Source organism: Panthera uncia (assembly GCF_023721935.1).
Source record: "Panthera uncia isolate 11264 chromosome A3 unlocalized genomic scaffold, Puncia_PCG_1.0 HiC_scaffold_11, whole genome shotgun sequence".
Taxonomy (NCBI): Eukaryota; Metazoa; Chordata; class Mammalia; order Carnivora; family Felidae; genus Panthera; species Panthera uncia.
In genome coordinates, this window is record NW_026057578.1 from 42,730,271 (window position 1) to 42,755,200 (window position 24,930).

At 40.8% G+C, this 24,930-nt stretch overlaps 2 protein-coding genes across 4 annotated transcripts; one reads left to right on the forward strand and one right to left on the reverse strand.

Annotated features, from left to right (window-relative positions):
• Positions 1 to 7: 7 nt before the first annotated feature.
• POLR3F (RNA polymerase III subunit F) lies at positions 8 to 12,583 on the forward strand. 3 transcript variants are annotated; one of them, XM_049651190.1, is made up of 10 exons: positions 8 to 380; positions 1,827 to 1,944; positions 4,695 to 4,762; positions 5,125 to 5,145; positions 5,270 to 5,337; positions 6,623 to 6,735; positions 8,729 to 8,872; positions 9,058 to 9,165; positions 10,967 to 11,158; positions 12,181 to 12,583. In XM_049651190.1, the coding sequence occupies exons 1-10, from the start codon at positions 319 to 321 to the stop codon at positions 12,256 to 12,258; spliced, it is 972 nt and encodes a 323-aa protein (XP_049507147.1). In that variant the 5' UTR covers positions 8 to 318; the 3' UTR covers positions 12,259 to 12,583. The 3 variants fall into 3 exon arrangements, with proteins under 3 accessions (XP_049507147.1, XP_049507148.1, XP_049507149.1); XM_049651192.1 differs by lacking the exon at positions 8 to 380 and adding an exon at positions 393 to 651; XM_049651191.1 differs by lacking the exon at positions 5,125 to 5,145.
• Positions 11,273 to 23,399, reverse strand: RBBP9 (RB binding protein 9, serine hydrolase). The gene is made up of 5 exons (XM_049651193.1): positions 23,228 to 23,399; positions 21,975 to 22,017; positions 20,611 to 20,716; positions 17,230 to 17,315; positions 11,273 to 16,834 (listed from the first exon to the last, which is right to left on the reverse strand). Exons 1-5 carry the CDS (start codon positions 23,324 to 23,326, stop codon positions 16,608 to 16,610), a joined length of 561 nt encoding a protein of 186 aa, XP_049507150.1. The 5' UTR covers positions 23,327 to 23,399; the 3' UTR covers positions 11,273 to 16,607.
• Positions 23,400 to 24,930: the final 1,531 nt, after the last annotated feature.

Below are 24,930 nucleotides of genomic sequence, written 5' to 3' on the forward strand. Positions count from 1 at the left end.
GGCTTCACTGCAGGTCTCTGAGAATATGGTTTCACAGAGGTTGGAAAATGCTCAGAGGTGGCATCCCAACACAGAGTGAGGGAACCAGACTCGTTGGTCCGACAGGCATTGACCTTCTGAAAAACAGGAATAAGACGTAGCGGATCAGGCGCGGCTCGGCCACCTCAGGCCGACAGAACAAGTAAGGACCGGCTGCGACACGAGGAAGAAGGCCCCTTGCCAAACGTGGTGCTTTCTTTCCCCGGTTTCCTCGCACCCCAGCTGGGTAACCGGCGACTTCGAACATCTCTTCCCACGAGGGACGGGAACTGGGCAGTGATGGCTGAGGTGAAGGTGAAGGTACAGCCGCCCGACGCGGATCCCGTGGAAATAGAAAACAGGTAAACCAGTGAGTGAGGCTCCTTCCCCGCTCTGGAGCCCCCCTCAGGCGGCTGGTCGTTTGGGCAGGCGGACCCCTTCCACGGGCACCGTCGGCAGATACCTGCGCGCACAGGAAGGGGATTCGTGGGGTTTGGAGCCTCCCTCCCATCCCTGGACCGCAGACTTCTTTAGAAGTTCCGGGCGAGCTTGACAGTTTGCAACTTTACGTATCCGATCTTGCGCCGGTGCTGTTCGGAAAGTTGTGATGATGTGTTTTCTTCCTACATTAAGGTAACCGATTCCCAGAGAGGACTTGGCGTTTTTCCCGTAGTACTTGTAGATACGTACTGTACTCTGATCCGGGATCGCTCTTGTCGCTAAGGGAACTCCCACGACAGAATGTTTGGGCGAAATTAGGATGCAGTTTGGATTTTTGAAGCAACACTAAGCCAAATGGTTTCCGTGCAGTATTTAAGGTTTTAGGTTACCTATCACGGCCGGTGGGTTCGAGCCCCGCGTCGGGCTCTGTACTGACAGCTCAGAGCCTGGAGCCTGCTTCAGATTTTGTGTCTCCCTCTCTCTCAGCCCCTCCCCTGCTGACGCTCTTTCTCTCTCTCTCAAAAAAAAGTAAAAACAAAAAAAAAAAAAAAAAAAAAAAAACTTTTAAAAAGTCGGGGGTGGGGGGCGCCTGGGTGGCTCAGTCGGTTGAACCTCCGACTTCAGCTCAGGTCATGACCTCACCTCTCATGGGTTCCACCATGTGGGGGTGCGAGCTGACAGCTCAGAGCCTGGAGCCTGCTTCAAATTCTGTGTCTCCCTCTCTCTCTGCCCCTCCCCTGCTCACGCTCTCTCTCAAATATAAAACAAACAAAAAATTTTTTTGAGAGTTTAGGTCACCTAAAGCCTCTCCTAATTTTATATTTTTAGGTTACCACATAGTTTTAAAGACCTTGACTTTCTCAAACTTGTGAAAACATGTACGATGATCCTATGACAAGGTGGATAGTTTGGTTGATTTTTGTTTGGTATAGATAATTCCCAAAGCAGACCCAGTTGTGGTTAATTGGCATAACAAATTTTGTCTTCCCACCAGACGTGTCTGATTTGCCTCCTTGCAGACTATGACTGCCAAATGCACTGCATATTAACTTTGTCATAGTTGTTCTGAGAAAATTGAAGCCCCAGCTTTAATATATTTTGTGTTTGTTTTCATTTGACTTTTCTAATTTAAAGTTCATATTAGTGAGGAAAAGAAACACTCCCTTAAATAGTAGTAATTATGTAAACATGTACTTTATCTTGCTCAATTTGTAACATGCTTTGATTCACAACCATCATAGAAACCTAGGTCATCTGCCAAATGTGAAAAAAGGCACAATTTCAAACCATTCTGCTTGTATTTTTCCCTCATTGCCTCTTGAAATGGGTCAGAACATGAATAAAATCATTATTGCCTTTGTTCCTAGGATTATAGAATTATGTCACCAGTTCCCTCATGGAATCACAGACCAAGTAATTCAGAATGAAATGCCTCATATAGAAGCCCAGCAGCGGGCAGTGGCCATCAATAGACTGCTGTCCATGGTAAGGCAAATTCAACTAGTTGATGTAATTATTTATGTGCTATGGACTCATTACTTCCTGTTATGTAGACGTGAAACCATTCTCAAGTGTGTTAGGTTAAGACTCCAAACCAGGAAACAGCTCAGACTGCCTGAACTGAGGAAAGAAGAAATAATTACACATCATTTTCCAAGAAGAATGAAATAAATGTATTCTGTTTTAACTGTTGTATTTGTTAACCTAATTGTCATCGTGAGACACAGGGCACATAGGCCTAGTCTGCTCTCACCTTCTGTTTGCTTCCTGCTGTTGGTGTTGGGCCATTGCCTATGAAATATGCCCCATCTGGTTTTTCTGCAGGTTATCAGAGTCGGTTCCTTAGGGTTTCATTCTCCACAATCTCACTCCTCACTCTGAGCATTTCAGGAGGCAGGAATGAGTCTAGTCACACTGCAGTGGGGTTTTTCATTGAAGCCCTTCTACCTGCTCTTATCTCTTCTCTTCTCCTGGGGCCCTAATATCATTCTCCTACACTGTCCCAAAACACCCCACCTTGTGGCACCCCACCCTCTAAATCTGCCTATTTCTCCTTTCATTTCTCCATCATCAAAACTCCCATATCTTGAAAGCATTTCAGTTTGGTTGTAGTAGAAATTGAATAAAAGATTTCTCCACTAAGGACTCATGGAAGTTTGAGGACAGGTGAACGTTCTGTTAAACTACTCCCTTCGACCTTCTAGCTCAATGGCTGGAAAACTTTCTGTAACGTGCCAGATAGTATGTGTTGTAGGCTTTGCAGGCCATAAGGTTTCTGTCATAAGTACTCAACTCTGCAGGAAAGTAGCCATGAACCATTCATAAGCACATGAGCATGGCTGCATTCCGGTAAAACCTTATTTATAAAAATAAGCAGTGGGCCGGAGTGCTCGCCCTGTTTTAGTACTGTTGGTGATTTCTAATCAGTTCACCATGGTGAAGGACTCAGCTCCAGGAGGGATAGTGGAAGGGATGCTGGACGTTGTGGCAACGGAAACTGTTTTTGTCCTCTGACTACCCTTTGAGCCCTTTGCTTTCTGTCTGAAAATCCTCCTCAGTACCTCCCTCTCTTTCGCCATCTCTGCAGCCCCATCTACTGCCAGGCCTGTGGTCTACAGGTTGTAAGCAGTGGTGGAGCTATGATGACTTTTAATTATTAGTAAATCACAAAGGGTTGCTGCTTTTAGCTCATAAACAGCTCTCAGATTTGTTCCCTCCTTTCCATTCCTGCTACCTCTGCATGTGTTCAGGCTCTTGGCTTTTTCCTGGACTATCACAGTATATTCTAACTGGCTCTCCTGGTTCCATCTGCCTCAGTGCAGCCAGCCTGATTTTTTTTTTTTTTTTTTTTTTTTAAGTAGGCTTCACACCCAGCACAGAGCCCAACGCGGGGCTTGAACTCACGACCCTGAGATCAAGACCCTGAGAACAAGAGTCGGATGCCTAACTGACTGAGCCACTCAGGCGCCCCTTGATCATAATACAGATCTGACCAAGTCATTCGTGACCCAGAATCCTCTCAACACTACAGATTCAAGTCCACACTCCTGGGTTTACCACACCGAGCCCCTACCTTCCTCACCCACTCTGCCCCAAAAGTTAGGGTTCAGGGGAACAGATTGTCTTTGGTTCTCTGCCACATCATGCCTCAGGTCCTTTGTCTTCACTGGTTAGAAGGCCCTTCTTCCCTTTCTTCACAGACTAACTCCACATTCTCCTTCAAGATTCAGCTCTGCTATTGTCTCCCAGAAAGCTTCCCTGAAATCCCCCCAGGTTGGGCCAAAGCTGCTTCTCTGAGTGCCCATTCCACCCTTAACTTACCTCTGTGTTGATGCCGACAAGATGGTATTGACGTTAGCTGTGTGATTCTCCTTTAGAATTCATGTTTGTCCCCCACCAAACATGGATCACAGTATGGGTTTTCAGGAAGTGTTCATGGGCTGAATTAAACGACCTCCAAATGGAACTTTGTGGTTCGATTTTCCTACTTAGTGGAGCTCGGGGAGGGAGGTTATTGCTGTTCATCCGTATATAAGCCTGTTTCTAAGTCATGTGTCATCCCAGTCTCAACGCACGGCAGTGGGGCCTCTCCCAGCCATGGATTCCCCAAACTGCCAGAAATCCCATAATATGGCCACCTGAGTGCTCCAGAGTTCACACCCAAGGAATTTCAAAAGCACACCAGACATGCTTTACTTTACTTTTGATTTGTTATATAAAACCAAAACTATTGCATCTTTTATTCATTGGTTGACCTAATTTTCATGTAATACAACAGAAATCACACAAATTAGTAAATGTCACTATTTTGTCAGGTTTAATTAATCATCATGTTATAGATTTATGCATGTTAGCCTTTATTTGAACTTCTTATTTATATAAATTATTTATCTTTACATTTCATATACTGATTGAATTTATTTAAATTTGACTATGGATTTTTATTTATTATTCTAAAGCTGCTTCTTCAAAATTATTTATGCATTGGTCACATAACCAAGCCAGGACACCAGCATATAATTTGGATAATGGTAACATAAAGCGCTAAGTTTTTGAAAATATATTACATGTGATATGTAGACAAAGACCAAAGTCTTGAGTGAGGAACTAACAAATAACTGCAAGGCAGGATGTTTTGGTTTGTGTAAACTTTTAAAGAATACATTAACATTTGTGATTGATTTAAAATAGCTCCAAAATAATTCATTATTATTTTCTGTTTAAAAAAACTTTAGGGTCAGTTGGATCTCTTAAGGAGCAATACAGGCCTTCTGTATAGAATAAAGGATTCTCAGAATGCTGGGTAAGCACCCAATTTTTTATTTTTAGAAACTTTAATTATTACGAACATAATCTATGGTTTTGGGGAAAAAAGTCAATAGAGAATTGCATAATGTAATCTGTCCTGCATACCATTCCGGCCTCTTGTCATGAGTTCCATTTTTCAGAGATGACTGCTCTTAATAATTTGGTATATGTCCTTTCTTCTAGGTATATATATAAATATATAGAGATGATTATATATTTATATACTATATATATAATCTTTTTTTCTTTTTTTTTCTTTTTTTTTAACAAAAATGGGATCATGCTATCCATACTGTTTTGCAACTTGTTTTTTTCACTTACTATATCTTGGACATCTTTTCATTCTGGTACATACAGCCCTGTCTCATTCTTTTTAAGGTAAGCCCTTCTTTTGGTAAATAAGTCAATGTGATGACCTTGTTCACTAATTCAAGTAGTTATGTAGATTCTTAGATTATCCTGTATCTCTTTGCCTTTTTAATTCTACTTTATTCCCCTGCAGTAAAATGAAAGGATCAGATAACCAAGAAAAACTGGTATATCAAATCATAGAGGATGCAGGAAATAAAGGTAAGCATGTGAAGGAAGAAGCAGGAAAAAACTTCCTGGTCTTTGTCTTTAGGTCCAGAAATAGGGAATGAGATCTGTGTATTAGGATTTGAGTCACTGATACTAGTTTCAACAATGTATCAACCATGATATAATTTGAAATCATATCATTCTTATATTTATTAGAAGTTAAATTAATATTTTAAAAATAGATTCATGAAAAAAGCATTCTCTATCTTAAAAACTTCTTCCTGTCTCATTATGCCTCTGTGCTGGGAAGAAAATAGGGTAACATGTTTTATACAAAATTCCACATACAAGCCTTTTTTAAAAGAGTAACCAGGGCGGCAGGGTAGCTGAGTTGGTTAAGTGTCCAACTTAGGCTCAGGTCATGATCTCACGGTTTGTGGGTTCGAGCCCCGTGTCAGGCTCTGGGCTGACAGTGCAGAACCTGCCTGGGATTCTCTGTCTCCCCCTCTCTCCCCCTCCTTCTCTCTCTTTCTCTCTCAAAACTAAATAAATAAGCATTTAAAACAGAGAGAAACCATAGCCTCCTGCACAGGGCTTTTGGTGGCTGTGAGAACCCCAGTCTTCCATTTTTCATCTCTTAAATACAGTTTTCGTGTATACATAATGGGTATACATGCACACAGATGCTTACATAAAGTATTTTTTGCTCTACGCTGACAGTGGCAACTGACCTTGGCCCAAACTTAAGTTACAATCTAAATACAATCTAAAGTAGGGGCACCTGGGTGGCTCAGTTAAGCATCTGACTCTTGATTTTGGCTCAGGTCATGATCCCTAGGTCATGGGATCGAGCCGCAAGTTGGGCTCTGTGCAGACGGCGCAGAGCCTGCTTGGCATCCTCTCTCTTCCTCCCTCTCGCCCCCTCCTGACTTGAGCTCTCTCTCAAAAAATAATAAATTTAAAAAAATACAAATCTAAAGTAAAAATAATAGGAAACAGAAGTTGGGATGCAAAAGGGGATGGAAGAGACAATGTAAGTCAATTCAGTACCATTCTTTTCTTCCATTAAAAAATATCTTTTTCAGTGTTTTTAGAAAGGTGCCATGCTAGGATTCCAAGAAATTTCTGGTTAGAAGATAGAGCACATAACTTAACATTTTATATGTTATGTTACCTGAGATTCTTACCTCTAAGTCACTGTTTTCTCTATAGCTGTGCTCTAGGGATATATACATATATATACATACTTTGTTATAGTTTTGGCATGAGATACAGCAGTAGGACTGTAAACACACATCCTATGGTGTTGAATTCATTTTACTTTATTTTCTTATAGGAATATGGAGCAGAGATATCCGATACAAAAGTAACTTGCCATTAACAGAAATTAACAAAATTCTAAAGAATTTGGAAAGTAAAAAGCTTATCAAAGCTGTTAAGTCTGTGGCAGTGAGTAGTTTTCTCTTTTCTTCCCCCAAGTGGTCATTGTATATGTTCTGGTCCAAGTACATTTTAAGATTTTTATTGTTCTGTAAGCTGTGTCATGATTTAAAACTACTGGTCAAAACGATTTCTAAAAATTAAGCTCAAGTTGGATTGGCTTGGAGATGTTGCCTAGATTTATCGCTGCTTAATTAACTCTTTGTGTCTCACCCGCCATTAAAGCTAAAACCACTTTACTCTTCAGTAAAGAATTTTTGGAATCATGAGCATTTTTCCTGGATTTCCAGTGTGTAAGATAATTTACTCCATCCTGGCATATTGGATTACTCATTCAACAAATAGCTATTGTGTGTTTGCTGTGTACCAGGTACTCTTGTAGTGCTTGGGATACGTGAGTAAACAAGTCAGAGAAAGATCTCTGCCCTGTCTGTTCCAGTACATGGTATTTCTCCTTCTCCTCATCCCACCCCAGCCCTATTACCTCCTCCAGGGGCTTTCACTCCAGAGCTGGCTGCATCAGGGACACCAGCTGCTGACTGCACTGACTTAGGTATCAGAAGAGCCAAGATTCCCCCTAAAGTTTGCTTGAACACGGATTTTGGCAAATAAGAATTCAATGTTCATCAGAGATTTTATTTATCAAATAGTATTTTTGCCTTACCAATCCCTAGTTTATACCATTATCTCCCTTCTGCATTTTTAATGGATAATTTCAAATTTTCACAAAAGTAGAGCCAATAATACAAGTCTCCAAAGTGAAGTACCTTCACTTTGCCAATATTTCTTCTCCACCTTTATTTTTAATAACAGCCTTATTACTGAGATAAAATTGACATGCCAGAATATTCATCTGTTTAAAATGTACAGTTTGGTAGTTTTTAGTATATTCCCAAAGTTGTGCAACCATCACACTGCTGTAATTTTAGGACATTTTAATCACCCGTGAAATGTGACCCCACTGGCAGTCAGTCCTCTGCATCCCTGCCTGTAGGCCTTGATAACCACTAATGTAGTTTCTGTCTCTACAGATCTGCCTATTCTGGAAATTTTGTATAAATGGAATCATACAGTATGTGGTCTTTTGCATCAGGCTTCTTTCATTTACACAATGTTTTCAAGGTTTCAAACTGAAGTAGTATTGGATTGTAACCCAAAGTCTAAAATAAATCTTCATAAGTCCATACTGATATAAATGTTGAAATAAATAAATGACCCATCTTCCCATGAGTGGAAAGAGGCAGAATAGACAAACCTCCTGTGCAGAAGAGTTCCAGGTAATTTAGGTAGTAGAACGTAACTCTCCCTCCTTCAGTTTGGGCTCTGCGTACTGATTTCCTTCAAACATGGCAAGGCTAGGGAAGAAAGTTTACAGTGGAGAAAACTGAGAAACACTACCTCAAGCCACATGATCAAGGTTAACATCAACACCAAAAAGTCTTAGTGATGGTGATCAGTCATCACTTGGTGACGATTGAGTACCCTTGATGGGATGTGGTCAGAAGGGCACTTCCTCTGTGGTCTTTTTCCTGGTCTAGTCCTGAGAAAAACATCAGACAAATCCCAGTCAAAAGGCATCTTACAGAATACCCAACCAGTAATTCTCAGAACTGGCAAGTTCTCAAAAGCAAGGAAAGTCTGAGAAGCTGTCACAACCAGAAGTTGCCAAGGAAACATACCAAGTAAATGTAATGTGGTATCCTGAATAGGTTCTTGACCCAGAAAAGGGACATTAGGGGAAAACTAAGGAAATCTCAGTAAAGTATAGACTTAGGTAATAATGATGTATCAATATTGGTTCATTAACTGTAATAAATGTACCCTACTAATATGTAAGATGCTAATAAGGGGAAACTGAGCACAAGGTAAATGTACCATCTTTACAATAATTGTGTAAATCTAAAACTGCTCTAAAATACAAAGTTTTGGTTTTTTTTTAATCTTAGTTTCAGAAGACTTATTTATCTTATAACCACATCTGCTTGTGCATGTTTTTTCCTAGGCCTCAAAAAAGAAAGTATATATGCTCTATAACCTGCAGCCAGACCGGTCTGTGACTGGTGGAGCCTGGTACAGTGACCAGGATTTTGAATCAGAATTTGTAGAGGTGCTTAACCAACAGTGTTTTAAATTTCTACAAACCAAGGTGAGGCATAACTGAGGACACATCACTGCAAATCTTTTTTAAAAAGTTTATATCGTATTTTATAGGACTTGAAAAGGGTGAAATTGATAATTTTTACTAAACAGTATATTCCATTGTTGATTTTCAGACTATATAAATTGTATTCAGAAAACACTATATTGAGATTTGTGTTTCTACCCTTATAGGCAGAAACAGCACGAGAAAGCAAACAGAATCCAATGATACAAAGAAATAGTTCATTTGCCTCATCACATGAAGTATGGAAGTACATCTGTGAATTGGGGATCAGTAAGGTGAGAGCTTGGGTTTTGAATTTTCATCTTATTTTTTATTTTATTTTATTTTATTTTTTTTAATTTTTTTTTTTTGACGTTTTATTTATTTTTGAGACAGAGAGAGACAGAGCATGAACAGGGGAGGGGCAGAGAAAGAGGGAGACACAGAATCGGAAGCAGGCTCCAGGCTCTGAGCCATCAGCCCAGAGCCCGACGCGGGGCTCGAACTCACGGACCGCAAGATCGTGACCTGAGCTGAAGTCGGATGCTTAACCGACTGAGCCACCCAGGCGCCCCTCATCTTATTTTTTATTAAATTTTTTTTAATGTTTATTTTTGAGAGAAAGACACAGATCATGAGTGGGAGAGGGGCAGAGAGACAAAATCTGAAGCAGGCTCCCGGCTCTGAGCTGTCAGCACAGAGCCCTACGCAGGGCTCAAACCCACAAGCCATGAGATCATGACCTGGTACGAAGTCAGAAGTTCAACAGGCAGCCACCCAGGCGCCCCTTCATTTTAATTTTTTAAAGTTACTCTTCACCACAGGGGTATAGTTTACAGTGTATTCTGCACATATTTGACCCAGACCCTTTTTTGAGGTGATACCTGTGAGCATTGTGCAGAATCCACTTTTGGAAAGCACTGTCCTAAGCCATTTAGACAAAGGTGACTGTCCTGCCATCAGGCACTGTGTGATCTGTATATACTTAAGCTTGGCATATAGAGCAGCAGTGTAGAGGCCTGGCAGTGCACTGCACTCCCAAAATTCAAAAGTCTCTTCTGACAAGGTCTTGACTTTCTCAGGGACATTTCAACATAGATGACAAACCTCAATAACATCAGTTGTCACTTACTGGTATTATCCAACTTGTAAGAGGCGAGTAGCGTCATCAGCATATTCTTTTGAAGACCTATATAAAGACAGTGCTGGATGCTTTTCAGAATCAGAAGAAATTGAATCGGCCATTTGGACAAGCTGTTTTCATTTCCTAGACCCCAGATTTCTCATTTATTTAAAATTTTTTTTTTAATGCTTATTTATTTTTGAGAGAGAGAGACAGAGTGTGAGTGGGGGAGGAGCAGAGAGAGAGAGGGAGACACAGAAGCTGAAGCAGGCTCCAGGCTCTGAGCTGTCAGCACACAGCCCGATGCGGGGCTCGAACTCATGAACTGCGAGATCATGACCTGAGCTGAAGTCAGACGTTTACCGACTGAGCCACCCAGGTGCCCCTTATTTAAAATTTTTTTAATGTTTATTTGTTTCTGAGAGAGAGAGAGCATGAGTGGGGCAGGGGCAGAGAAAGAGGGAAACACAGAATCTGAAGCAGGCTCCAGGCTCTGAGCTGTAAGCACAGAGCTTGATGCGGGGCTTGAACTCATGAACCGTGAGATCATGACCTGAACCGAAGTCAGACACTTAACCGACTGAGCCACCCAGATACCCCACACAGATTTCTCATTTATATAAAAAACTAGGAATTTGGACAATTTGATATCTAAAATAACTTTCTGCTTGAACATTTTATAAATCCACATCAAGTTCTTGCTAAGGAAATGTTACTTTATAAGACTTCCAGATTTTACCTAAGGGTAGAAACATAGAAAGAAAGTATCAAATTCAGATGAGGTTAGAGTTCTGTCCTTAACATTTCAGTGCTTTGTGCTAGCTTGGGCTGTTGTTCAGCTCTGTGCTTTAAATCACCCATCGGCGCAATGCTTCCCCATTCATGGCGGAGTTGCGACCCTTACTGTTTAAACACCCTCAGATAGGATGTCTTCTTGTGCTTTCTGTGTCCTTTCTAATGTGTCCCCTTTTCAGGTAGAATTGTCCATGGAGGACATTGAAACTATCTTAAATACACTGATTTATGACGGGAAAGTAGAGATGACTATCATCGCTGCAAAAGAAGGCACAGTTGGAAGTGTGGATGGACACATGAAACTGTATAGAGCAGTCAATCCTATCATCCCGCCCACAGGTTTGGTCCGGGCCCCCTGCGGACTCTGCCCGGTGAGTTAAAGTGGCTTCATTTCACACCTGACTGCCACCAAGTGCAAATGCCACATAACTTACCAGCAAGCACACCCCAGTTTTCTGATTCTCAGAGTTGACCAACAGCTGTTCAAACCTCCACGTAAACTTTGATGACAGGCCTTTGATGAACAAGTCATGGCTTGACATTCCTTTTTAGAATAACCAGGTTAGGGAAATTTGTGTTTTTCTGGGTTTGGCCCTAAAATGGACAATTTTTAACGAGGGCTAATCATTTAACCTAAGTAGGGAGGGAAATAGGATTTGCTGAGAATCCTGTGTCACAGGCCAGGTATGTTCTTGAAGATTTATGTGGTCTCATTTAATCTCCTCCTGTCCCTTGGAGCTAATGGTGTTATTTCTGCATAAGCTTGAAGCTAAGGAAGATACAAGATATACAGCTTAGAAGAATCAGGATTCAAACCCAGAGATGTGCTTTCCCCTGCAGCATGCCCCAGCACTCTCCATCCATCCGTTCCCATTTACTGCTTGCCAGCTGCGTGCTGCAGGCCCTGTCCCGGCCCTCACAGCTGCTGTTTTATTTCTTTATACTGGCCCTTGTCTATATGCCTAAGCTGTCTGTATGCTCGTGTCAACTCCTAGGGAAAAAAGCGAGCATATTGGGAATTCTGTTTAGCACCCTTCACAAAAAAGAATGTAGTTAAACACGAAACATTTGCCTAGTCAAACACACATACAGATCTGCTTTCCTGTATCCCTGTTACCTGCAAATAGCCTTTGGGCCAGTGGGCAGAACATGTCATCTTAGTGCTACAGTGAGAGGTCTCTCATTAACTAACTTTATAATCACACAGCAGGTCCTATTACAGCTCTAGTCTCTTTCAGTTTCAAAGTGTCACTTTTAATACCGCTTTAGAGAATGGTTGGGTCTTGGATATGTTGTTAACAGAAAGTATAGTTGTAGTTGACACTTAAGACTTTACCTATAATATAATAATTTTAAAACTCTCATTTGATTGTAAACTTTTTTCTTTTTAAAGGTTTTTGACGACTGCCATGAAGGTGGTGAGATTTCACCATCTAACTGTATTTATATGACAGAGTGGCTCGAATTTTAAGAGAGCTAGGAACTTTACTGACATTTTGCAAATGAAGTTACTTTGAGAGCAAATAATTTAATTCGTGATGGAACATCAAATACCCTTGAAAGCAAACTTCACAATAATGGATAGACTAGCTGCTATGAAAAAATATTTTTTTATCTATGAAGACTAAATTTATAATGGTAGAGTAGGCAACGGAATATGAAGCAGGTAAGGCTAATACTGAAATCCATTCTTCTATAAATACTTAGAACTTCTGGAAGACCACCTTCTGAAGCCTTCAAGACTTGTGATGGTTCATGGAAAAAGAAGCCAATAAATCCATATTTGCCAAATACTATGATAATGGCTAGAGCTTAAAAATGCCCTTTTCCAAGTTAGTTATTAAGATCTTCATTGGAAATTTTTTACATCTACTTCACTATTGCCATTTGTTTTCTCTTTCCTCAGTGGTTTCATTAAGTAATTAAAAGTGATGGGGCAGGAACAGCACTTAGGGAAGAGTGGGGAAGAGAGTGGAACATCTCTTTTCCGCACACTATTAATTCCTTATGTCAGAAATATTATTTCAGAGGATTATGCCTTTGTACTTACCTCAAATGCAAATGATGACTATTATCAAGGATTTTCAGCGCATAGTTACATTATTCTCATCTTCAAGAGAATGTTTTCACTGATCCTTTGTTAAAGTCTTCCAAGTTTCATTCTGTGGTTCAACTGTATTATTTGCTAGAACTGTCCCATAATCCATTACCCTCCATTTGTACTTCATTGTGAGCAGAGTACCATTCTTCTTTTCTTGTCCTATTTTAGATTTGTTTCCGTATTCTCTTCTAAAATCATGGTGTAATTAGTCTAGGCTAAGCAGAAAGCCATTATAATTGTTCTCATTTCTAATAGTACTTCTAGTCCTAATCATTAGCCATAGAGAAAACATTAGGTTATTCAGTGTACTGTTGCACAAAAGTTAGCTTTTTAGGATCTCGGCTATTGTATTTTCACTTTGTACCTCCACTCTGATTTCTGTGTCCAAGCCAAAAGTATGGGACCAAGGGAAAGGAATTGAAGGTCAGCTACTACTGACACCGGAGTTCAACTACCAGTTTGGAGATTCTCCAAGTGGGCAGCCATCAGAAGGGTAACTTTGAGATAAATGGGATCAATAAAATGAAATCAGCTCAGTAACCAACTAAGAACCAGATGGAGTTTGTGGCCAGCTCTATAAAATAGCATTCGATGACACCAGCACTTTGAAACAAGGATCATTTCAAGTATTAAATATATAGAAGATACAGAAGAATCTAGGAGCCTGAAACTACACAAGCCTTTCTCTTCCACCCCCAAGGAAAGCTAGAATAGTAAGAACATTATTTGTCCTTCTTGGAACCTGGCCTGTCACAGAGGCGCTAGTCTTATTTAATGAGAAAACTGAAGTTGGGGGGAGAGGTAGATGTAGGGAGGAGGAAGCAGTTCATGTATTAACTACAGATTTTGTATTATGTCTTGATAGCCAAAGATTGATTTTTAAAGCTTACAATCAAAGGCTACAACAAAAGTTCATTGACTCACCAGAATAAAGAGACCCTTTAAATGGTTTTCCCATAGCAGGTCTTTCATTCTGAATATTAACTGAAGGAGAAAAGAGACAATAGTTTAAAAATATAGCACCTCTGAGGGTGCCTGGGTGGCATCAGTTGAGCATCCAACTTTGGCTCAGGTCATGATCTCGCAGTTCTTGAGCTCGAGCCCCACTTCGGGCTCTGTGCTGACAGCTAAGAGCCTGGAGCCTACTTTGGATTCTGTGTCCCACTTTCTCTGCCCCTTCCCCACTCATGCTCGGTCTCTGTCTCTCAAAGATAAATAAACGTTAAAAAAAACAAACAACAGCAGCTCCGATATATAGTTAAATCGATATTTACCCACCAGAAGTAAACTTTGACCAAAACAAGTTATGGGGCTCTAGACTCATGACACCAAAAAAAATTAAAAAAAAAAAAAAAAAATCAAATTGTGGTGAAGTCCTAATCCTTACAGTTGATTTCCATTTAGTATAAGGTATTTTGGTCACCTGAGAAGAGATACACCCTGAAGTCTGTCAGGGCCCTTCTGTTCTGCTTACTAATGATCATAGGGAGTCAGACAATTCTGAGAGACCATGATTCAATGGTTTAAATGGATAGTTTATGTGGCATTCTTCTATAAAATTCCTCTGAACTTCGTTTGATGAGGAGTAAATTTTATGAGCCATGATTTTTATGGTGATCAGCTGAGTAAAAACTAGTCAAACAAGTAATTTCAAGTTGAGTGACTTTTACTTTCAACTATTACTCATTATTAGATTGTGGGTAAGGGAAGAAAATACATGCCCTAGATTACTGCTGCTGGACATTTTATAGTGACAGTATTCCACATCTGTTCAGTAAAAGTACCCACCTGTCACTTCGTGACTGTTAAGACTTGAATGAAGAAATGAATTCAATTTATGGCTACCTGTGGTTACTGGCTACCATATTATATAGCACAATCCTTACAGTCACATAGGTCTATGTTAATTATAGGAATGAAAGATATCAAAATTATTTCTCACTTGTATGTATTTTTCTGTGGAGAAAGAGGACAAAATATTATTAACTGTCATTTGTAGTGTAAGTTTGTAATTTTTTGAAAAAGGACTTCAGAAAACAATGCCAAGAGTAAGAACGATTACTAATTCCAAACAATTCAAATAGAATCAAACTTTGGTTATAGACTTGGTCAAATCAAACATCTTTAAGAAAATTACTACTCAATTGGTTTATCTAATTTGCTTCTCACTAACATGTCAAATGAGTTGTTTTAAACATAGTCATTTTAATTATAAAATACATGTTCACTATAACAAACTCAATCCCCAGGTGTACAAAACAAAAAGGAGACTTCCTTCACACTGTACCTAAAATGCCCATTCCCCAAAGATAACTGTTATTAAAGTTTAGAGTCTTTCCATATTTTCTTTGAACACATTTAGAAGCCAAGACTTTTCAGGTTAAAATGGTGGCTTTGAATCTCCTGTAGACATAAATAGTGACGAAATTCATATTTTTGCAGCAAACATAAGGTTCTGTAACATGTACAAAGTCACTGGAAATTGTTTTGAGTCAATACTTAGGGATTGTAACAGCCAAAAAATATTGGAAAGAAAAAACAATTTTTTTGAAGGAGTATGATCAGAAGAAAAATGGAATGATGCTTGAAAGTGAGCTAAAGGAACATAGAATTTAAAAGGTAGAACTCTTTACAGAACAAAATTTGAAGTATGGAAAGATTACTTAGAATTTTGTAACAAAATCTAAATTGTTCCCATGATTTCATCCTTCGACATTAAATTCATTTCTCAGGCTTAGAGAGAATCATTTAAAGCACCTGGCTAAGTTAATTCCTAATGGCAGAGGTCACAAATGGGCGGCTTGGACTTTGTGTGTCTTGCAGTGTTTGTACATTTTTTATTTACGCTGTCGTTGTCGACTTACGTAATCCATATGTACATATATTGGGCATAATTCATATACATATAAACTGTGTATATAAACATATAGTCCCTAGATATGAAAACCACTGCATGAAGTTTTTCCCTCAAAAAATCAGAAAATTGGCAACACCCTGCTACCTTCCCAGATGGCAACAATTTAGAAAGGGCACGAGTTCTCCATGCTGCCCAAATTCCCACCACGCTGGTCTAGCACACATCTGGTTGGCTATGCTGACATATTTTTACAGGCTGGGCTTCTGTTCCCTGCCCGACCTGGCAGACCTAACTCTTAGATCCATATGCATCCCTCTCCCTCAACATGTTTGAAGGACTGGGGCAGGGGTCAAAGATGAAGGCCCCAGTCTGGGTTTAATGTCTTGGGCCAGCTCAGAACAGCTAGTGTTTTGAGCTCTAAGCCAACACTCTGGACCTTTAGTCATTTTCCTCACCCCACCCCACCCTGCCAACTAGAAAAAGGTTCATTTCAAAGAGGAGTACAACTCCTACAACATACACAAACTAGTTTTAATGTGAACTGGGAATCAGGAAAGCTGGATTCCACTTCTATCTTACTCACTTTGGACAGATAAAGGTGGTTAAACTGTCCTTATGTCCCTGATCAAATGAGAAAAATACTGCTTTAGTTCATGGCAGTTTGTGAGATAGAAATCCAATGGAAAATGGAAACGCTGTTTGTAACTTAGTTTGAATATTGAACTTCTGGGTTATTTTTCCGGAACTTTGTTCTGTTTTATGTGTCTACTAATCATCTCATAATAGATCATTTTTATCTATTAATAACCTGATCATTGCTCTACCCCTATATTGGAATGTAAAACAGCAGAAGTAATCCTACCTATGCTGGTACTTTCAGCATAGACTTTACCACGCTAATCAGTTCATGAAACTCCATATTCTGAAAGTGGCCACGGTCAGTGAATCTGTACAATTTGGCTTCCAACCTATCAGCCACTTCTTGTTGTTCCTTCCAGGGAAGGAAAGGATCATCAGTGGAGCCAAACTGCACAATGTAAGGGCAGTTGGCTTTGATCTTCTCCCACTGCCAGGGACGGTTGAAGTATCCTATGGGAAAAAAATATACATAGAGCCTATTACCGCCCATGGATAATTCCCATTCTAGCCATGGTAAAATATCTAGTGAAGACCATAGCAGACACACAGAATCCGAGCCTGTGAGTTACAAGTCCATTAGTTTTCAAATCTATAGGGCTTAATACCATAGCTACTTGTGAAGGGGCGTATGTGGCTCAGATAAAATCAGGCCTCTAGGGTTCAATGCATTAGAAAATGGTCTATCACCTCTCAAAGGGTCTAATTTGTAAAAAAGAAGGGCAGCAAATGTTTCTCATCTGTTACGAGAGGGTTTTTTTAGCCTATTCAAAAGCCAGTACTGTTTAACCTGAACAGGTAGCCCTGTGATTAGAGGAAGGGCTTTTCTGAATCGGTTTCAAACTTACCACTGGCACGCTCGTTTTCATCCCCCAAGTCAGAGGTATATGCAGACACTAACACAATAGCATATACTTGGTGTGTTTCTGCATACCTGGAGAAAGAGAAATGATGTCAACTAATACTTAATGTTAAATCTGATTGCCAAAAAGTAAAAAACAAAAACAAAAACAAAAAAACACATGAAAACTCATTTGATCTAGCTTACAGAAAACAGGTGCTGTTGAGGTTAATTTAAAAAAAGTAAGGAAACTACAGAACTCCAAGCCCAGTGGTTAATAAATTACCCTTGGCTACTTGATGAGTTTCTACTTATTTTTCAAGGTAGTCCAAACCTCTTTGGTAATCCTTTCAAAAAAAAACAAAAAGTGGGGGCAACTGGGTGGCTCAGTCGGTTGAGTGTCCAACTTCGGCTCAGGTCATGATCTCGCGGTTCATGAGTTTGAGCCCCACATCAAGCTTGCTGCTATCAGCCTGTCACAGCAGAGCCTGCTTCAGATCCTGTCCCCCTCTTTCTGCCCCTCCCCTGATTGCACTCTCCCAAAAAAATAATTTTTTTTTTTTTTAAGTGTAATCATTCTCTTTGATGTGCCTATTAACCTACCTTCAGTATGCATCAGCATTGCTTGCTTGGTTAACATGTAGATTCAGTCCCGGAGCATCTGATTCAAAGTTGGTATGAGGCCCAGGGATCTGCATTTTAAGGCATGACACCTCCCCCCCAACCCGGATGACTAATACAAGTGATCTGTGAACCGTATTTTAAGAAATACTGTACCATAGTGGAAATATACCTCTTTTGCTGCACATTCCACATTGTATTGTATTACTCTTTGCGTTGTATTATATGTCTTCCCCAACAAACCTTCAGCTCCTTAAGGGCAGGTATGAGCCTTCTTGATTTCTATGACCCTGGTGCCTAGTAGAGTGCCCACAAGCAGACACTTGGCAAAGATTAGGCTAGGGAAAGATGTGGAATAGTAATAGCTTCAAGGGGCCTTTGTGCCAGGAAAAATTTAGGGTTGGTATTTTGTTTTGCAGTCTAAACTTTTTGCCCAACAATTTGTTTTGAAAAATTTCAAACCTACAGGACAGTTAGAACAACAAGCACTTGATTCATTAATTTTACCACACTTCACACCTAAATACATCAACTGTGTCCCCTAAGAACAAGGTATTCTCTTACATATCCACAGTGCCATTATTACACCCAGTACATTTAACACCGAGACAGTAATACACAAATCCTGATAATGGCGCTTGAACTCACAAACTATGAGATCACGACCTGAGCCGAAATCAAGATCCAGACACTTAAACAACTGAGCCACCAAGCACCCCAAAACTGCTTTTCAATCCTAGATCCAGTCAAAGATCACACATTGCATTTGTTTTTCATGACTCTTTAGTCCCTTTTAAATTTTTTGTTTTAAATGACATTGACATATTCTAAGAGTTTAATAAGCCAATTAATTGTCTTGTATATCACCCCTAAATTGAATTTTTCTGTTTCCTCGTGATTAGACAGAGGTTGAACATTTTTGGCAAGAATACTACATAGGCAATGTGTCCTTCCCACTCCATCACATCAGAGACACACAATGCCAGTGTCCCTTTATTGGTGAGGTTAAGTTTGATTACTTAAGGTGATATCAGATATCCATTGTAAAGACATAATTGTCCACTTTGTGATTAGTAAGTAATCCGCAGGGTGGTCCTCTGTGGCTCTACCAATATCCTTTTCCCCTACCATCTTATACCACATACTGGCATGTATTTTCTCTTGCCTACCTTAACTTTAGATGTTAATTTTTAGGTTGCAGACAATCCTGCAGCGAGTTTATTATTTTTTATTTTATTTTTAAGAGAGAGACAGAACGTAAGCAGGGGAAGGGCAGAGAAAGAGGGAGACACAGAATCTGAAGCAGACTTTAGGGTCTGAGCTGTCAGCACAGAACCTGACAAGCAGGGCCTGAACCCACAAACCGTGAGATTATGACCTGAGCCAAAGTCCGACGCTTAACCGACTGAGCCACCCAGGTGCTCCAGGGATCTTTTTCTTTTTTTTTAAGTTTATTTATTTTGAGAGAGAGAGAAAGAGCATGAGTAGGGGTGGGGCAGAGAAAGAGGATACCAAGCAGGCACTGCCCTGCCAGCACAAAGCCCAATGTGGGGTTCAAACCCATGAACCATGAGATCATGACCTGAGCCAAAATAAAGAGTCAGACATCCAACCGACTGAGCCACCCAAGGCACCCCAGTTACAGGGATCTTTAAAAGAAGGCACATCTGGGGCGCCTGGATGGCTCAGTCAGTTGAACATCCAACTTCGGCCCAGGTCATGATCCCATGCTTCATTGGTTTGAACCCCGCGTCGGGCTCTGTGCTGACAGCCTGGAGCCTGGAGCCTGCTTTGGATTCTGTGTCTTCCTCTCTCTCTGCCCCTCCCCTGCTTGCACTGTCTCTCTGTCTCCCCAAAATAAATAAATATTTAAAAATTTTTTTAAAAGGAAGACACATCTTTATTAGCCAATAGCCTGAGAAAAATTCAGTTGGCCTTGAGTTGGTACAGATTTCAGCATAAAGGGATTTCTTCATTTTCCAGACAACCTTTGGCAGCTTATGAACACTAAGCTCCACACTGGAAAGCATTATCTCATAGCTTCAAATGGCAGAAAGGCTATGGAATTTGGCAGGGTTCCCTGACATGCAATTTATATGCCAGCCTGAGTGACTGCTTGGGACAAGAGGTTACACAAAAACTATATTCCTTCCTCATCCAGCCTAGCAAATGTGCAAGAAACCCAACCCTAATATGCTTATTCAGCCAGCTAAGTCCTATCCTCTAGGCCTCATAAGCCTAAAGGGAGAGACATGATGTTATAACCAACAGCATCAGGAAGTGTCATGAATCCTAAGGATGGGGGGGGGGGGGTGTACAGGGTGGTGTAATAGCCTCTGCCCTCCAACAAATATTTATTTAGCACCTACCATATGGCAGACACTCTTCTAGGCACTAAGGTCCCAGTGTCAGAGTGAACAAAGCCCCACCCTCATGTTGCTTACATTTTTATTGGCCAGAGACAGGCAAGAAATAAACAAGACATCAGATGTTGAAAAGTGTAATAGATTAAAAGAGGGATACCAAGATATAAAGGGGATAGGAGCCATTGTTTCATTTGGAGTGATTAGACTAGGCCTCAGTGAAAAGAGACATTAAGTAGAGACTTAAAAGAAAGCCATGCAAGTACCTAGAAACAGTATACCAGGTAGAACAGGGGCCAGCACAGGCCTAAGGTAGGTACAGAGTTGGCAAGTTCAAGGAACTGCAGTGAGGTCTGTAAGCCAGCTGGAGCCCACACAGGGTGACTATTGAACAAGGATCGCACCTCATGGCTGCAATGGCCCCAGAACTGTGGCCTATGATGATGGTCTTCTCATCACAGTGCAGCTCCGTCTCCATGAAGGGCAGCCAGATGCTCTCTCGAGCTGTAACTAAGGTTCAGGGTAAAGAAAGAGTGTCATTTGATAGGGACAGTCTTAGTCTAATACCACCCCACCTTTCTGACAGAGGACTACTTAGCATTTCTCAACTTAAGAACTTCAGGACCATATGGGAGACGGGGCTGTTTCTTTTTTTCTTTTTTTTTTTTTTTTTAAACATTTATTTTTGAGACAGAGAGAGACAGAGCATGAACGGGGGAGGGGCAGAGAGAGAGGGAGACACAGAATCGGAAGCAGGCTCCAGGCTCTGAGCCATCAGCCCAGAGCCTGATGCGGGGCTCGAACTCATGGACCGCGAGATCGTGACCTGAGCTGAAGTCGGACACTTAACCGACTGAGCCACCCAGGCGCCCCGGGGCTGTTTCAATAGAGCCAAAGATTTATATGTTGCTGTTTGAGAAATTCAAGTCCATAGCTTTGCTATATATATATATATATATATACCTATAAATTTATATTTATATTTTTTCTATGTTTTTATAAGAAAATACTGAGGAAATAATAAAAATATAATTCTGTAGCTTTAATGTAAACTTAAGAGATAACTCTAGGGGCACCTGGGTGGCTCAGTCGGTTAAGCATCCGACTTCAGCTCAGGTCATGATCTCATGGTTCATGAGTTTGAGCCCCGCATTGGGATCTGTGCTGACAGCTCAGAGCCTGGAGGCTTCTTTGGATTCTGTGTCTCCCTCTCTCTCTCTGCCCCTCCTCTGCTCATACTCTGCCTCTCTTTCTCTCAAAAATAAATTTAAAAATTTTTAAAAAAAGAAATAACTCTAGACAACATTCTCAAATTCACATGTATAAATATGCTTTCTTTCCTAAGAGGAAATTCCTGACACAAGTCATGGGCATAGTCAGAACAAAAGTGGCAGTGTTACATTTTGATATATTTGGATCTCATATAGGTGCTGTGAAGTTTTATCATATCTCTGTCTCACATGAAACACTCATACATTTTGCCTGAAAATATCTGTTGAATCTGTTGACTTATAGAAGGGAAAACTGAGTTGCTTAAAAAGTGGAAAATTAAATTTTACCAAGCCTGGGTGCTTTTCTCGATCCTTACTAGAATTTTCTATGATGCTTTTTGGTTTACACCCTTTTCCCCAAACTACTTGCCTTCATTCATTCTTAGGTATATATTCCCTTTGGCTTCTCTACTATGATATTCCTGTTCTATACCAGGAAAATGGCAAGATCAAAACCCAACACGATGAGGCTATTTAAAAACATGTTTAAAACTTACTTGGGTCAGGCATGTTTTTAGCCAAACACTGGAAACCAGGTATCTATGACATGAGGGGAAAAAAAAGCTATAATAAAGAGCTTAATTACAACTAATACTTTGCTAATAAGAAATGAGACACCTGATATGATCTCTATCAATTCAATAAGTCTTTGCTTACATTATGAAATGAAGCAGGTTAAGTGCCATTGGATTCCATGTGAACAGACAATCCCTCCTGATAAACTGCCTTCTGTCTGTAGTTCTTACCTAGCCAGCTCTGTACATATTTGCATTTGTACATCTCTGTTTATCACTGTAGGCATGTATCTACAGAGGCATCATGAATGAATGCATTCTAGACAAACTGGAGTCAAAAAGACTGGGCACCAGGAAGTAGGTAAAACATGGTACAAAATGTGGTACAGAAAGTTGGAGATCCCACCCTTTTGGACAGCTTCAGTCCTGCTCTTTTTGATCTGTAGCTCTGGCCTTGGTTTTCAACCACAACCTGAAATTTTCTTCTAGACACATACTCTAGAGCTCTAAAGGATGGCAACCCAGGAAGCAGTCCTATTGACTGGTTATGGAAGAGGTTAAAAAAAAAATCAAGATACACAAGACAATTACAGTGGGACACAACGCCATTTGTGTAAAGCTCACAAAGAAACCAAATTAAATAAGATATTGTTCAAAGTATACCCACATAGCTGCAAAAGTATGTTCATTTTTAAAAGAGGAGCAAATGAAAAAAGTTTCAGGGAAATGGGATTGGGGGGGGTATACATGTGGCTTCCAAGGTATTGTTAATGTTGCAGAGTTTAGTTTGGTTATGGAGTCTCAGGTATTCATTACATTATACTTCACAATTTCCATGTATGTTACATTCATCTTTTTCCTATATTAAATATTACATACTGATTTTTTTTTTTTTAATCTGAGGCAGGAATCAGAGAAGACAGAGATACACTTATCTCGTAAGCCCCAAATCTGAACCAGCAACAGATGCAGAGAGACAGGGGGTTGCTCTAAGAGGTGGTGCCTTGTACTCTAACCACTGAATCTTCAGAGAAGTCTTCCGGGCAGTTTTATCCACCAAAATTCTGACCACTAGTTCTAGAGTTTGAGACAGGGCAGCGGGGAGAGCAGTGAAAACACAGGGCTTCGCTGAAGGGGTGGGGGGGCTGGGGACGAGGTGAACACACGTTCAAACTTCAGTCCACTGTCCCCTCCGTCCCCTCAAGGCTCCCAGCGCGGTCAGGCTTGTCTCTTACCTGCTCCAGCCCCTTCTTCACCCAGCCGTACCAGCCGTGGGTGGCCACATCCCCACCTCCATTCCCAGGAACAATAACTGCCTTGTTCGGGGAAGCCATGAGCGCAGAGGGGCCGATGTCGACCAGCAGCAGGGCTTGCAGGGCCGGGAGCCCAAGACTGCATCCGCTGGGAGCCTGCACTGTGGCATTCTGGGAATTGTAGTTCTGGGGGCGCCGGTGGGCCGGCTCTTGGACTCTGGCCGCCCTTACTGAAGAAGGTGGCCAAAGCAAACTTCCGAGTTTCTAGCAAATCTAAATCGCCTTTCACTTGCCTCTTGCTAGCGTTCTGGTCCCCTCCTCGCCTTATTTAGGACAGGCTGTCACACGCCCAGAATATACTCTCCCTTTACTAGAATTATGATATATTTCTATTGGAAAGTGTGGTTTTAGTTCCAAATATACAGAAATAACCTTTTTATGAGTTGAGGACTCGTGGAATTCTTATTACTTTTCCTTCTGATTTTGAAACATTTGTTGCTAGTACAGTTGTCACTGTCAGTCCTGGTTGTTATTTTTCATTGCTTTCAATGTTGTCCTTTTAAAAGCTATCACCATTGGTGATGGCACATGGATACCATTCACAATTGATGTGAGGAACAAAGGCAGAAGAAAAAATTAATATTTCTTTACAACTTACAGCCCAATGACAAGTCCTTGAGACAGGCAAAGTGATATTCCTCTGGAAGCTCAGCTCCCTTGATGATGACAATTTGCTAAGAGCAAAAGGCAATCTTAGCTTAATGTTATTTGGACCTCCAGGATCCTGTAAGTCTACTTTAAACATAAAAAAATTCCTTTGGAAACTTCCTTTATCTCTTCCCCTCCCCAGATATATGTTGACAATCGTACTGCAAGCTTACAGCCCCTTGATATACATCTGAAGGGTCTCATGATTGAGTTTTTACTAAACAGTAATAAATGACATTTTCCTAACAGCAACTAGCCCCTCAGTGTCCTGGAAACCTTGTTGCCAAAATACCTTAGAGACTTTCCCTGTCCCTAACCCCCTCCCAACCTGAAGGTATATAATCAGTCACCGTCACAACCCCAGTGCAGCACTTTCTGCTCACGAAGCCTGTCTCTGTGCTTTAATAAAACCACCTTTTTGCACCAAAGACATCTCAAGAATTCTTTCTCCGAACCCCAATATTTTCCACATCAATACTTTAACAAATTTAGAGACTGGGAAAACTGAAGTAGCAATGCAGTGGTTTACCTATTATAATATGGCAGTCCTGAAATTTTAGAAAACACATATACCTTATAGATTTATCAAAATCTTTTATACTGGGGTGGGCAAATGTATGCTCACGTGGTTAAAAATGGGAATAAACAGGGGCGCCTGGGTGGCTCAGTTCATTAGGCATCTGACTCTTGATTTTGGCTCAAGTCATGATCTCCCAGTGGTGGGATGGAGCCCAACGTGAGGCTCCACACTGGGCATGAAGCCTACATAAGATTCTCTCTCTTCCTTGGGACACCTGGGTGGTTCAGTCAGTTAAGGATCTGACTTTGGCTCAGGTCATGATTTCACGGTTTGTAGGCTGTGCTGATAGCTTGGAGCCTGGAGCCTGCTTCAGATTCTATGTCTCCCTCTCTCTTTGCCCCTCCCCTGCTCATGCGCTCTCTCGCTCTCTCTCTCTCGCTCTCTCTCTCTTTCTCTC